The sequence below is a fragment of the Cordyceps fumosorosea genome, assembly GCF_001636725.1.
Source record: "Cordyceps fumosorosea ARSEF 2679 chromosome Unknown scaffold_1, whole genome shotgun sequence".
NCBI lineage: Eukaryota > Fungi > Ascomycota > Sordariomycetes > Hypocreales > Cordycipitaceae > Cordyceps > Cordyceps fumosorosea.
The window spans coordinates 2,099,797-2,113,887 of NW_017387301.1; the positions used below are offsets into that span (position 1 = coordinate 2,099,797).

At 52.6% G+C, this 14,091-nt stretch overlaps 5 protein-coding genes across 5 annotated transcripts; 3 read left to right on the top strand and 2 right to left on the bottom strand.

The window, feature by feature from the left end:
* Positions 1-482: 482 nt before the first annotated feature.
* Positions 483-3,308, top strand: ISF_00675 (Autophagy-related protein 9; the record flags this gene model as incomplete). The annotated part of the gene is made up of 3 exons (XM_018844282.1): positions 483-1,135; positions 1,200-1,920; positions 1,974-3,308. 3 exons carry the CDS (start codon positions 483-485, stop codon positions 3,306-3,308), a joined length of 2,709 nt encoding a protein of 902 aa, XP_018708732.1.
* A 1,429-nt stretch (positions 3,309-4,737) lies between these two features.
* ISF_00676 (Mitochondrial substrate carrier) lies at positions 4,738-6,527 on the top strand (the record flags this gene model as incomplete). Its single annotated transcript, XM_018844283.1, has 9 exons — positions 4,738-4,740; positions 4,941-5,164; positions 5,224-5,293; positions 5,384-5,419; positions 5,487-5,619; positions 5,675-5,767; positions 5,833-5,889; positions 5,945-6,416; positions 6,494-6,527. 9 exons carry the CDS (start codon positions 4,738-4,740, stop codon positions 6,525-6,527), a joined length of 1,122 nt encoding a protein of 373 aa, XP_018708733.1.
* Positions 6,528-7,096: 569 nt separating this feature from the next.
* Positions 7,097-8,709, bottom strand: ISF_00677 (heat shock protein, Hsp40, DnaJ; the record flags this gene model as incomplete). The annotated part of the gene is made up of 2 exons (XM_018844284.1): positions 7,097-7,675; positions 7,729-8,709. 2 exons carry the CDS (start codon positions 8,707-8,709, stop codon positions 7,097-7,099), a joined length of 1,560 nt encoding a protein of 519 aa, XP_018708734.1.
* Positions 8,710-9,573: 864 nt separating this feature from the next.
* Positions 9,574-10,536, top strand: ISF_00678 (hypothetical protein; the record flags this gene model as incomplete). The annotated part of the gene is made up of 1 exon (XM_018844285.1): positions 9,574-10,536. The coding sequence occupies one exon, from the start codon at positions 9,574-9,576 to the stop codon at positions 10,534-10,536; it is 963 nt and encodes a 320-aa protein (XP_018708735.1).
* Positions 10,537-10,621: 85 nt separating this feature from the next.
* On the bottom strand, positions 10,622-13,891 carry ISF_00679 (Armadillo-type fold domain containing protein; the record flags this gene model as incomplete). The annotated part of the gene is made up of 9 exons (XM_018844286.1): positions 10,622-10,976; positions 11,050-11,209; positions 11,264-11,343; positions 11,398-11,516; positions 11,579-12,414; positions 12,527-13,187; positions 13,271-13,438; positions 13,590-13,752; positions 13,824-13,891. The coding sequence occupies 9 exons, from the start codon at positions 13,889-13,891 to the stop codon at positions 10,622-10,624; spliced, it is 2,610 nt and encodes an 869-aa protein (XP_018708736.1).
* Positions 13,892-14,091: the final 200 nt, after the last annotated feature.

Below are 14,091 nucleotides of genomic sequence, written 5' to 3' on the forward strand. Positions count from 1 at the left end.
GTGAGTTGTGTCCCTGCTGAGCGTGCAACCACCGCCCCACATTAGCACGCACATGAGCCAGGCAGACAAGCTCTAAGGTAGGTACCTACATATACCTATATTCTGAGGGAGGTTCCTATGGAGCTCTAGGTACTTATGCGGTACCTATCGAGCTTGGCAAGGCAGGGCAAGCGTCCAAGGGGGCACCTTCCAACGGCACCTGACGTTTTGATCCTTCTCAGAAACACCAGGCTTGGTCACTGACTCTGCGCCTTGAATGAATGAATGCCAGCTTTTTGTTGTTAGAATGGTCAGGCGATAGTGATCGCAGCAGGGCAGAGCTTACACATGCTGGTGTCGAGCTAGTCTCATCTTCTTGTTGCTATCATCGTGTCTCGCATCTAGCAACATCACGGAGGAGGTTCTAGTGAACGCTTTGCTTGGAGACTCGCCTCTCACTATCGATTTACCGTTATCGTGGAGGCACTGCATTCTTCATCAAAATGGAAGCCTCGTCTCGACTCATGTCTAAATCGTTCTACGAGCAACTTCGATCCCGAGACGATGACGTTGCCGACCTCGAAGACGGACGCATGCGAGCGGTCGACGAAGAGAACCTTGCACATGAATTTAGAGATATACAAGTTGACGATATAAATACTGGAGGCAACCATATAACCGTGGGAAGTGCTGTGGCTGGACGCGGTCTCAAGAATACCCCCTCCTTCTCGAAGCGACAATACGGCAAGCAACCAGCCACTGTCTGGGCAGCCGACGATGACGACGTGGATGAAGATGTGCCAGCCTCCCTGCTAGTCGAGAATAACGCCGAACCGGTACGACGGCTAGATGCGATGGCGGGAGCGACTGCCCACGGTGCGCCTGAGGCGACGACCTGGGAAGGTCTATCGCCTGGGTCACACAAAGCCCAATGGGAAACTGTTAAAAGGCAACATCGATTATACCGAGACGACAACAATACAAACTTTCAACCTCATTCTATGATGACTGGTACCCGGCTTGGAGGCAGGCGAGAGCGCGCTCTTTGGAGATGGGTCAATACGTCCAACTTGGACAGCTTCATGAGAGATGTCTATGACTACTACGAAGGGGGAGGCATGTGGTGTATTCTTTGCGCGAATGCACTTTGGCTTCTGTAAGATTGTGCTAGCTTTCTGTTGTGCATTATCTGAACAGCTGCTAACTTATCCTGTTTCTAGGGAAACACTCTTTGTCACTGTTCTGCTTACGTTTCTCACCCAATGTGTTGACTATGGCAAAATACCACAGAGCAAATCCCTGGAACAGGTCATCGTCCCGCAATGCACTCGAAGAATGTCAGGTTTTTGGAACCTCGGAATATGGCTTTACTCTTTCTTCTTCATTTGGAAATCGGTTCAGTATTTCTTCGAGATACGCCGCCTAATCCATATAAGGGAGTTTTATATCTGTCTATTGGAGATCCCAGAACAAGACATGCAGACTGTGTCTTGGCAAGATATAGTTGCGAGGATCATGGCTCTACGGGACCAAAACCCCAAAACAGCAACAAATATACCGGCGCGGCTGCGTCGCTTTATCGGTAGCCAGTCAAAGGAGAGACTAGACGCTCATGATATTGCGAACAGACTCATGCGGAAAGAGAATTATCTCATTGCCATGATAAACAAAGATGTGCTGAACCTCTCACTGCCGATCCCCTTTCTTCAAGGGAGACAGCTCTTCTCCAAAACGATGGAGTGGTACCTTCACTATGGTATCCTTGACATGGCTTTCAATGAACTCGGCCAGGTTCAGCAAGACTTTTTGCGAGCCGACCGCCGAAGAGTCTTGAGTGAAAAATTGCGACAGAGGCTTTTTTTCGCAGGAATCTTGAATCTTGTATTTGCCCCAGTTGTGCTTGCATATGTCATTATTGTCTACTTTTTCACCTACTACAATGTTAGTGATGTTGCTCTTTTCAGCAGGTGCTCTTTGCTAACTTTTTTTCCCAGGAATATCAAAAAGACCCTAAATTAGCAGCGGCGAGGAAGTATACTGCCCTTGCAGAGTGGAAGTTTCGTGAATTCAACGAGCTACCGCACATCTTTTATGAAAGGCTGCATATGTCTTTCCCATTTGCCACGCGATATGTGGACCAGTTTCCGAAAAGGATGACTGAGGATATAGCCAGAAGTGTGGCATTCATGACAGGCGCTATCACCGCTGTGTTAGCAGTGTGCACGGTGCTCGATTCTGAATTGTTTCTGGGATTTGAAATAACCAAGGATAGAACTGTTCTGTTCTATCTGGGCATCTTCGGAGCCATGTGGGCTATGACTCGAGGCATGGTATCGGAGGAGACGGCGGTCTTTAACCCCGAATATGCCCTGCGCAACGTCATCGACTATACACACTATATGCCGGATCATTGGCAAGGTAGGCTGCATAGCTTCGAGGTGAAGAAAGAATTCGCCGAGCTTTATAAAATGAAGGTGGTGATTTTCCTCGAGGAAGTCATGGGAATCATAACGACCCCGATGCTCCTACTATTCGCACTTCCGAAATGCAGTGACCAGATTATCGACTTCTTCCGGGAATTTACTGTTCATGTCGATGGACTAGGATACGTCTGCTCTTTTGCCGTGTTTGATTTCAAGAGGGGAATGGGTAACGGCGGCACCCGAGGCGCTGCACCCGACGTCCGGGAGGATTATTACACTACGAAGCATGGAAAAATGGCGGCGTCGTATTATGGCTTCTTGGATAACTATGTTATCAACCCAAGAACAGGTATTCCCGGTCATCTCCCCCCCGGGACAAGGCACCAGTTCCACCCGCCTCCTGTGTTTCCAAGCCTGAATTCGCCGACCCTAGCGGCAGACTTGCATACGTCCCAAGTTGGGCGACCCGATGGGCGACGTGAATTTCTTCATTCGCCTAGCGACAGAGCAACGTTCAAAGGCCCAGCGGGAATAGCACAGCCGTCTCCCATGGCATCAATGCTCTTGGATCCACGCCACCATCCCCCAAGCGGTGCGCGTGGTGGCAAAGGACTGTCAAAGTCCCGTGTGGCATGGAATTTGAGAGAGAGTAGGATTGCCGAAGAGCCCGGGCAGACTCTGCCGAGAAAAGTGCATTCTAAAACGGATGACGAGTTTGAGGATGACGCTGACGCTGACGATGGCGATGGCATCTTGGGCGAATCTGTTTGGGAGACATCACCGGCCAAAGGCTTGAGCCGCGAAAATAGTGCGGCAAATACCGCCGAGCCCGATGCAGGCGTTCTAGGCCTGATATATCAACTGCGGCAGACGCAGCATGGTCGTCGCGGGAGCAGCATGGTTTAATGTAGCCGAGTAACTGGATGAAAGAAGCCTTGTTTGGAAAAGCATTATTTGTACTAGTGCTCTACGATCTATTCGATGGTCCTGAAAATTGAGTGAAGAAGAAAGTATACAGATGAAGAAGAAAGCATACAGATGAAGAAGAAAGCATACAGAGGAATCCTTGCGATGTTGCTGAAGAAGAAAAGAAAACCACAAATGGAATCCTTGCGATGTTGCAACTGGGGATGAATGCGTGTAAGAGTGGCATGGAGACGTGCCTATTAAGGAGGTCGGAAATGAAGTTGGCGGCGTTGTCGGGCTGGTGACTTGTCACGCCACTGTGTTGTCCTTCGGCGTTACGACAGGTTGGCTTTTGGCCCGGGTCGGCTTACTTTTTCTTGTTAGTGTTACCAGAGCCGCCCCTCTCTAGCTGGCTGAGAGTGGGATCTGTGGATATCTTTTGCCATTTGATACTTTATTTTACTTATCTGCTACGTAGTTACTTATGTATGTATGTACAATGGCTACAGCAAGTTGGTGGTTGCGCTTTCATTGTTATGTACAAAGTGGTAGGCTTAGCGCATACTTTGTACCAGTATCTGATTTCTGCAGTGTTAGAGTTGGCAGATAAGCAAACAAAGCCTCCCTCACCGTCTCGTAATTTCCCGCAGCATTGGCAAAGAAGTCCAAACGCCACGCAAAGTGGATGGCCAGCGAGACAAGGGGCATGCGCCCATGCCGACGACGCTCGCCTCTTATCAGATCCCCGCCGCCGAGGAGCCGGTGATGAACGTGATGGCAATAGTAGAATTTTAGCAGTCTTTTTAGGGAGTCGCTGGTTGTTTTGATTGACTACTAGGTATTTTTCTTCGGTCTATGGCCGGCGAGAGACTTTTGAGGCCGTGGCTACTGCCTTCGCGCGAGCTGAATGTGGCTTGCTGAGCACCATGTCTGCTATACTGTCAATGTAATGGGTTGGGTAGGTATTGCTTGTGACAGGTGACAGCGAATACTATGACATCTCGATCTGCAAGAAAACAGTGTTTGCGGCGGGATGAAGCGTTGGCTGTCTGCCGATATCTCCACGCACTGTCATACTTGTAGGTTGGTTGGTAGTAGGAGAATTTGCAACACAGGCCCGAAAGAGGAGCCGTAATTGCGCATTGTCAGTACGGTTGTTATTTTTAGCTGGTAAAGAGGCGAGTTCAAGTGCCAAGGTGTCGCCCGGGACCGCCAGGTTGGCTTATTATTATTATTACCATCCAGTAAGTTACTAATGAAGTGGCTCCGAGCATTGGGCACCTGAACGGCCAGTAAGGTTGGTAACTATGTATGTATGTACGTACATATGTAGGTAGCCCACCTTCCTCGCATTGAGCGAGCAGCACCCAGCCGCCTGCCAACACTGACCGGACTCCGAGGCCGTCAACGGAGAAACGCAAAATTTACCATGGTACCTACCTAACTACCGACCTACTCTGAACAACCTCGATCTCTGCTAAACATTGCCACCCGCACATACGGCTACACACATCGCATACTGAGATTCCTCTTCATCGTTTCTTCTTCGAGGCCTTTTTCTTGTCCGCACTCGCTTTAAGTTCATCCAAAATCGGTTTTTGTCCGACAATCGGCTAAGTCAAACGGCCCTAGGTGCATCCGACAGGAGCGCCACCCTTTTTTACCTCCGCCACCACCGCCGAAAAACTTCACCTTCGGCCATTCGACACTCGATACCGCGACAGCTTTGCGCCTGCCCGAATTAGCATCCCTTCCGCAGTCGTCAACCTGGCGGCCATAGACTCGAAAGCCTTCGGCCCAGCACCTACAGCTGTGGCCGAAATGGCCCTGCCAACTGCCGAAGCCGAGGAATATGAGTACGACGAGATATCCCCAAGCTATGCGATACCCCCAAGTGCTAATCGTTTGTTATTAGCTATGAGTCGCTGCCACCCAACTTCTCTCTGCTGCAAAACATGGCGGCCGGCGCCTTCGCAGGCATAGCCGTATGTCTTTTCCCTTCGCTCGGGCTCTCAACATTTTCTTGCGCGCCGTCTGCCGTATGCAATCTCATAGGTAGCTAACTGAATCATCAGGAACACACCGTCATGTATCCTATCGATGCAGTCAAGGTACATATACATGCCCCCGCACCACTCCGCCAGCCTTTGCGCACTTTTGCTGACTAGCTGTCGCCAGACTCGCATGCAAGTCCTCAACCCGAACACGACAATTGCCTACAGCGGCGTGCTTCGCAGCACATATCAGATGGCGGCTGGCGAAGGCTTCTTCAGCCTGTGGCGGGGAATGTCGAGCGTTATTGTTGGAGCTGGTATGCTCACCGACATATTTGACAACTGGCGACAGCCCACTGACGCACTGAGCAGGCCCTGCGCATGCAGTATACTTTGCTACATACGAGGCTGTAAAGCATGCCATGGGTGGAAACCAAGCAGGCGTTCACCACCCCTTAGCAGCCGGTAAGAGTTCAGTGACTTCCGCGATGCACATCGGACTCTACTGACACTGACCCGACTCCGTTTAGCTACTAGCGGTGCAGCAGCCACGATTGCCAGCGATGCTTTCATGAACCCCTTTGATGGTACTTTAACACTCTCAAGCCCCTCATGGAAGGCCATCTAACAATCGCGATGCAGTCATCAAACAGCGAATGCAGATCCAAGACTCCAGCAAGATGTACCGATCGATGGTTGACTGTGCCAAGTACATTTATAGAAACGAAGGCATCGGCGCCTTTTACCTATCATACCCCACGACGCTCTCCATGACTGTCCCCTTCACGGCGCTGCAGTTCCTCGCCTACGAGTCGCTATCGACCACCCTGAACCCCACCAAGAAGTACGACCCCGTCACCCACTGCTTAGCCGGTGCCGTCGCAGGCGGTTTCGCCGCCGGTCTTACCACTCCGATGGATGTCATCAAGACGATTTTACAGACGAAGGGCACGTCCACCGACCCCGCCGTGAAGAACATCAACAGTTTTGTCGGCGGCTGCCGCCTGCTTTACCAACGCGAAGGCTTCCGCGGCTTCTTCAAGGGTGTTCGGCCCCGCATCGTGACGACTATGCCTAGCACGGCCATTTGCTGGTCAGCTTACGAATTCTCCAAGTACGTTTGCAGTCGCTGGGCGCATTCCCCAGATCATAAATATTCTCATATTACAAGGTGCTAATTTCTCGATGTAGGGCTTATTTCATCCGACGCAACGATAGACAGTAATGCTATGGAGAAGGTGCGACTGATAAGTCGGGGTCAACGCATGGCGGCGGCGTCTCGTCAACATTATCCTTTTGGCTAGTGTGGTTATAAGTGCCCTCTAGCCTTTGTATTCTCATTTATATCTTTGAAAAGTTATCTCGAGAGCTATGATGCTTGCCGCATATGGCCAGCTATCAAGGTATAATGCTGGTAGTATGTATAGACTGTGAAGTCCTGCGCGACGGTTATGTTTGGGTTATTATGTGAGGACTATGCAGTTAGAATTGTTTATATGTATTTTTTATTACATGCAAAGCTTTCTCGTCTTTCTTTGTCACTTTCACCCGACGATTATCTCTTGTAAACCAATTACTGCAGTTCTCTCAGCGATTAGCTAGACTGCTGTTCATCACCGCAACATGGCGACGTCGTGTGCGAAGTGTTCATTCCATTCTCAGTTGAATCGTATTCTCTAGTAAATCTAACCATAGCATGATATTATATACATCTACAGGACCAAGGGTGAGGGGATTTAGGCAACGTCGACTGAGCGCCATGCAACCACCGCACAAATCCACCCCGCCGGCCCTTTAGAACCCAAACGGACCACCACCGCCGGGGAACTCGAACTTGAAATGCTGCTGGCCGCCACCTTGCTGGAACATGAACGGGTGGCCGCCGCCGCCAAAGGGGTTGCCCTGGAAGGGGTTCCCGCTCTCCTGAGAATTGGGGTCGTCGCCACGGTCGAAACGGGCGCGGAGCTCGGGGTCGCCCAGCACCTCGTAGGCCTCGTTGATGGCGGCCATCTTCTTCTCGGCCTCCTCCTTGGACATGCCCAGCTTGTGCGCCTTATCCGGGTGGAACTGCTTCGAGGCCTTACGGTAGGCCGACTTGATCTGCCGCTCGTCGGCATCGTTGGCCACACCGAGGACCTTGTAGTAGTCCTTGGTCTTGCTGCGCTTCAGCGCGATCTGAGCCCTTTCCAGGACGGGGTTGATCTTGTCGCGCTTGTCGGGGTGTGTCTCGCTGGCACTCTGAAGGGTCTTGATCGCGGCTTCGAATTCTTCCTTCTTTAGTAGAGCCTTTGCTTGGTAGAGCATGCCCCAGAATGACTCCCCGTTGAGCTCAAGAGCTTCCTCGCAGTATTTATCGACGTTTTTATGATTTCCCTATGAACGTTAGCAGCGATTCAGGTATACACCGTGACTCAGGCAATCTATACCTCTAAGTAGGCATGACATGTCATTTCGATGAGCCTGCCATAGAGCTGTGAGGGGGCCTTTTCAGGAATAGAGCCAGCCTGCTTCAACGCTTCTAATTGCTCCTTGAGCAACGCCATCAGACCTGTTTGCTCCTCCGTGCCAATAATCGTCCGTCCAGCGGTCGTTGTCTGGCCTCTGTTGAGCTGCCCCAGGGCCCGGTTCATGCCCTTTTGGAACGCCTTTTGTTGCTTGTGAAGTTTCTTGCAGAGCTTGGAGTCCGGGTCCGAATGGAGGCACTTGCGGACCTGTGACAGGCCATTGTCCATGTCACCGAGGGCGTAAAAGCTCGTGGCAGAGATGAGGATATGGGGTGAAACGTCGCCGGGCCTCAAGTGCAGAACATGCTGCAAGTCATTGATGCCCTCCTCAATCTCGCCGCGCGCGAAGCGGCAGCTGGAACGGAGTTCGCGCAGAGCCAGGGATCTTGAAGCTACGACAATGGCGGTACCGGCGTGGTTGACGCAATCATCCCAGTTCTGGTTCTTGGAAGCCTCTACCGCCACAGCGGCAGCACTCTCAGCCTCAGCCAGCTCAACAAGCTCAGGTGAACCGCTAGCCTTGTCCGCCGCGACGTAGTCGGCCTTGGCACCTTGCCAGTCCGCGACCCGCGACTTGATCTTGGCCAGCTGGACGTGAGCGCCGTGGAAGCCGGGTTTGAGGGCTAGCACCTTGTTGAAGTCATCGGTCGCTTGGTGGGCCCGGCCGAGGGACAGGAAGGCGGTCGCGCGCTTGAAAAGGGTCAGGTAGTTCCCGGGGTCTCTTGCGATGGCGGCGTCGTAGTAGAGGATGGCCTCGCTGGTCTCGCCCTTGGCTAGGTGCGTCTGCGCATTGCTCAGCAACGAGGCGACTGGGAGGTCGGTGGGGATGTCGTGTGCGGAGAGCGCGGTGGCCGTGGCGAGTACGCTAGCCGTGATGGCGATGCGAGAGAGGGGGAACCACATCGTTGCGCCGTAGTTGTTCTGACAGAAAAGTTGGTGGGAGTTTAGGCGTTGTCGCAAAGCGAAGGGTTAATCGGTCAGTGGTCTTGGGGAAGGGAAGCCGCGAGAGAGAAGAGAGAGGGTTGGGTGATGGTGCTTCAAGCGCTGAGCAGACCAGCAACAAAAGTCACAAAAGTCGCTATTCGAGAATTGCGCGGCCAATAGTCTCGGAATTGTCAGAGTAAGGGATTAAAAGAGAGTCACCTTGTGCGAATGCAACTTGTTCAAGTGTGACGATGGGGTCTCAACTGCCCACGCTGTCCTTAACAAAATGTCACCAAGAAAATAAGCCAGCTAACGCGAGCCCACTGGCCACTGTGGCCAGTGGCCAGTGCCGTGCGTGCTCTTTATTTTCTGTGGCGCAATGAGGGCTAGTCTGACTATGGTAACTATGTACCTACCTACTAAGTACATGTATGTAAACGCTACATCTATCTAATCATGGCTCATGATTGATATACATGCCTAGATAGTTTGCCTGTTTGAGACAGTTTTTAACAGTTTTCTCGTCTTCGTTTTCATGCAACGCATATTTCTAGTGTTGTCATCACAATCCGTGACGATAAACTACAAGGCCCCCCACCCCAGCCAGTGCCTGCGCCAAGTACGGATACGCACGGGGCCAAACCTACCTAGCCAACTCCTGTATTGCAGCTAGTCATAATCACCACACGGCACGTCGCCAACTGCACACGACCCCAGGCTGTAAATGCCACCTTGAAGTCTTCTTTCTGGTGCAAGCCGAATTACCGAAAACCGCACACGACCGTAGCATACCATCATCCCCAACACCTGCAGTCTTCCGCGTAACCGGCCCACCTCATCCTCATGGGTCACCTACGCAACAGTCTCGAAGCGGGCGCGCCCACCACCATGATCTCCCCATCTATCGCTCGCATCGCCGCTACAGAGGCCCGAGACTGGTCCTTTGTCGACTCCTGGATCGCCTCGCAGTTCCCGGGCCGCCCGCATCAGCAGGCGCCACCGCCCTTTGAGCGCAACCCCGATACTCTGCGCGCGCTGCTCGTCCTCATCGCCTTCCACGACACGGCCTCCGAGGAGGCGCGTCTTCTGGCTCGAATAGAACGCGACGCCCTCACCGAACTGTCTTCCCTCGACGGCGGCGGCGGCGCAGACTCGGCAGCTTCAGCAACCACCGCCTGCCCTGCCACCCTCAGAGACTCGCTACTGGACATCGTCCAACAGGAGCTGCCCAAGGAGGGGAGAGTCGCGCTCCACTCCATGGCCTCCATGGCGGTCGCCGCCAAGATCGCCTTGCCGGAGCCCGAGGAGCTCGCCGCCGCCGTCCTCGACACCCAGTGCGCCATCTTCGAGGCGGAGCAGATGACGTCTCGAGCTGAGGTCTTGGAGCGCCACATCCACTCGGAGGTCGAGCACGCCAGCTCTGTGTTGAGCGAGATGCAGGGCGAGGCCTGGAGCGCGCCTGAAGGCCTTGGGAAACGCAACCTAGAGCTGCAGCGCACTGTAAAGGCCATGACCGCCCAAGTACCAGAGTTTGAGAACAGCGTCGCATCGCCAAAGTCCCCCGACGCTTCCTCGGACTTCACAGTGCATGATATACTGCGCCAGGAGCAAGACTACCTCGCCTTAGTGGAAAACAGAAAGGAGCTTGAGAAGCGCATCTTGGTATTCCGCGGTCTACCGAGCGACCCAGACCTAGCGAGGAATGAGTTGAATGCCTACAGGAAAGAGCTTCAAGGCATCACCTCGCGCCGAGACGCAGCCTTCCAGGGCCTTGTGGGGCGTGAAACGCCAGTGAAAAGGAGGTGACCAGCGAGAGAGACCGACTGCAGAAGACGATGGTGTTCCAGATTGTATTGTAATGTAGCTTCTAACTAAACGTCAGCCAGCTCATTCAAGTATTGCGCTTGCTTCGGCCCGAGACTGCGCCTCCAAGCCGCCCGAACTGCCTCCCTAGGCCAGATTTCTTGGACGCTGGCGCATTAGCATCCTTGGGAGGCGCCGGATTTCCAGCAGCGGCCCTACCATCCTTTCCTCTAACGTCAAACGAGCCGTCACCTATCCTGAGCTCACCAATCCCGATGCTAGGCACCTCGTCGTTGTCCATATTTTGTCGCTGTGCGCGGCGAGCTCTCTCCTGGACGCTGCGAAACTTCTCTAACAATTCCACCCATCGGATGCCGCCTTCCTCGCGCCCCTTCAGACGGTTCGGCCTGTCATAGCCGGAGCTGCTAGACGAAGTTGCAGCGCTAGAAAGACACTGGGTTAGCACACGCCGTCTCATTTCATCACCATAGCTTGGACGCCGCTCGATCAACTCACGTGCGAGGTGTTGCATGCAAATACCCGATGGCGCTGACGCTGTTGAGTCGATTCTTCAACGCAGCAAAGGCCGAGGATTGCGGCAACAGCATGAGAATGCCATACATGCACTTGTATAGGTACGGGAACTTCTCAGGTTCGAGTAGTTGTAGGCGGAGGTCTATCAGCTAATGTTAGAAAATAAACAGCAGTGAGGAAAGTTCATCAAACCCACAAGTAAAAACAGGAGATTCGATGAGCTGCACCAACTTATCAACTTGGATAAGGATATTGACAGTCATATCCAATTCACCGCTTGCAGGGCGGGTTAGCAACATTATTGCAATAAGAGTGAGAGAATAGACTTACAAAATCTGCAGCAAATTGTATGCCTGTTCATAGGCCTGTGCAAGCAGGCAAAGTGAAAATGTAGCGACGGCGTTGTAGCACCAGGAACGGAACAAGGCGACAAACAGAGTTTGGCCATCCTACCTCCAGGTTAAATCTCGTTCGGTATGCACATCAGTCATTTATTCCATGGCGGCCCTACCTTTGTCTCCAAGTTACGCAGTCTCTTGCGTACTTCAGCGAGCTGTGGAGCGGTGATGAGATTATTGTTAAGATTCTGAACCATGATGCTCGCAAATTCAACATCTTCTTCCTTTTCGATACAATCCGCGAGGGTGCGGTAAATCCGTTCGGGGCTGAGGCTGATGCAGAGCTGCCGGATAATCAGGTTCCCACGCACTTCCAACAGCTTCCGGTCCGTGGAAAAGAGCTGCAGCAAGTTGACCATGAAATACGCAAAGTAGTCGTCCTCGCTGTTTCGAGAGATCTGCGACAGCAACTGCAAGTCCTTTGTCACGACAGCGTCCGAAGGATCAGACAAAGTCTTGAGCAGAGCCGGGAACGTGCCATCGTTGAAGGCCAGGACCTTCCTGGGGGCTTTTCTGTGCAGCATGATGAGCCACGTCAAGGCAGCCACACGGGTGGCTTCATGGTCGTTTAAAAAGAGCAGAGTCAACGAGTTTACAGCTGCAGCATAGTCCAAATCAGGCTGGGCTTGCGGGATGCCTCCGAGTTGCGCCGACGCGGTTCGGCTCTGCAGCGGCGTGGGATTTTGGTCGGCGTCACGGAAGCTTGACAACGAGACTCGGTTACTGCCGGCTGCTTCGTGCTTCTCAGGCGGCAAATTCTGCTTTGAGTTGGAGAATCCCGGCGCGGGAAGGGCAGAATGCGGCGGAATAGACTCGTCCGTCAGCGAGGCCACGTAATCCATCAGCGCGTTATTCACTCTGGTAGCTAATAATTGGACTCTTTCTTTGGTGCTAGCCATTGCAGGCAGCATATGTGCCAGGATATTTGGCGTGAATAGCAATACTTCTTCTGGGCAAATGTCAAGAAGTCCTACGATCCATCGCAGGGCTTCTAGAAGACTGTCCTCTTCTTCTCTGGGAGTCAGTTGCGAAACACCAGGCACAGGATGGAGTAAGCTTACCAAGTGGCGACTCTAGGGCTTCGGTGAGAATCTCTAGAATCTCTTTGAAGTTGACCTCGACGTCTTGTCCAGGAATCCAGTCATCCTCACAGCTTTCGTTTGCGCCTTCATCACTCAAATCGGTCTCTAACTCATCGCCGTCCTCGGGCTCTGGTCGGTAGCTTCCGCTATCGATTGACTCCTGGCGCTTCCTCTTGCCCCCTTCACGAGGCTTCTTGCTCTCAAGAATGCCCTTCTTGACCCGTGAAATGCGCCTGATTTCGCTCAGAAATTTGTCGAGACAGGAATGGGTGGCTGTTCGTACATCGTTATTCTGATCACAGAGAAACTTCAAAAGACCTGAGAGAAAGCGAGGAAGATACGTGACCAGCTCCAGATCGGGGATCGAGTCCAGCAGCGTGATCCATCCAACTAGGAATTGGCGGGTAAATGGGTTCGAGACCCAAATGCGTTCGTTGAGAAGAGGTATGAATCTTGGTAAGGAAAACGCGGTCGGAAGATGTGCATGCTGGTTTCCCAGCTCGTCCTTGTCGTCATCAATGTCTGGCGGTGCTTCCAGTACGGAAATGTACGAGGCGGCGGATTCTGAGACAATATCTTTGACGAGTCGGTCCAGCAGTTCTGCTCCATTCTTGACAGAGAGTTCAGAGTCGGCTCCAAGCTAGCGAAGGGTAAGTCGGCTGAATAGAATGATAGCTGAATATGGAGACGAGTGGGCGGTGAACGCGGGGATGGGATTCATACTTTGCAAAGTTGATCGAATATGTTGTTAAAATATATCAAGATTTCCCCTTTGGCAACTTTGGCAATGTTGTACATGGCCTCGCAGGCGTAATACCTCACTCTGGCATCTTGATCGGTGAAGCAGGCCAATACAGGTGGCACAATTTTGGCGAGGTAGCGAGGAAGCTCCTGCAATGAGTGTGGTCAGCCAAGTGAATTTGTGCAGGTGCAAGGAGGTTGCGATATGTCGAGCACGATTTCATCATCACTCCCGGCTGAAGAAAAGCCAGGGAGGCCGGGAACGAGGCTGTTTTGGATGAAATGGGCGACTGTCACGTACTGGGCCTAGAGCGATGGCAGCCGCGGCGAGACCAATCAAGCCTCCATTTCGAGCATGCGGTTGGTGAACTGCATATGCGTAGTCGTTGCAGAGCTGCTCGAGTATGTCGTGGACTTTCTGATAATCTTTGCTGGCCACCAATTCCCGAATCACCCTCTCAAGCCTGCGTCACACCGTTTATTAGCAGCGGTCCATGGGGCCTTGGGCAGGCAGGAAACGGGAAGGGCATCGTACTCGAGCGCCCCGATTTTGCGCTTATCGTAAAGCTTGTCGTTGAGGGCGCGCTGGATACTGGCGTCCATGTTATAGGCTGCTTTTGATCGCTCGCGTATAACAGGGGAAATGGGACGCGTGCGCCCTGTACCTCATTGAAGCCTGCTTGTATGTAGCAAGGTAAGCCGATCTATGTAGGTAGGTACCAAGGTAATGGTGACAGTGACGCCACTGTAAACGCGGCCTGGGTCACCCATAAGTTAACGCGGCACGCGGACAACTTTGCACC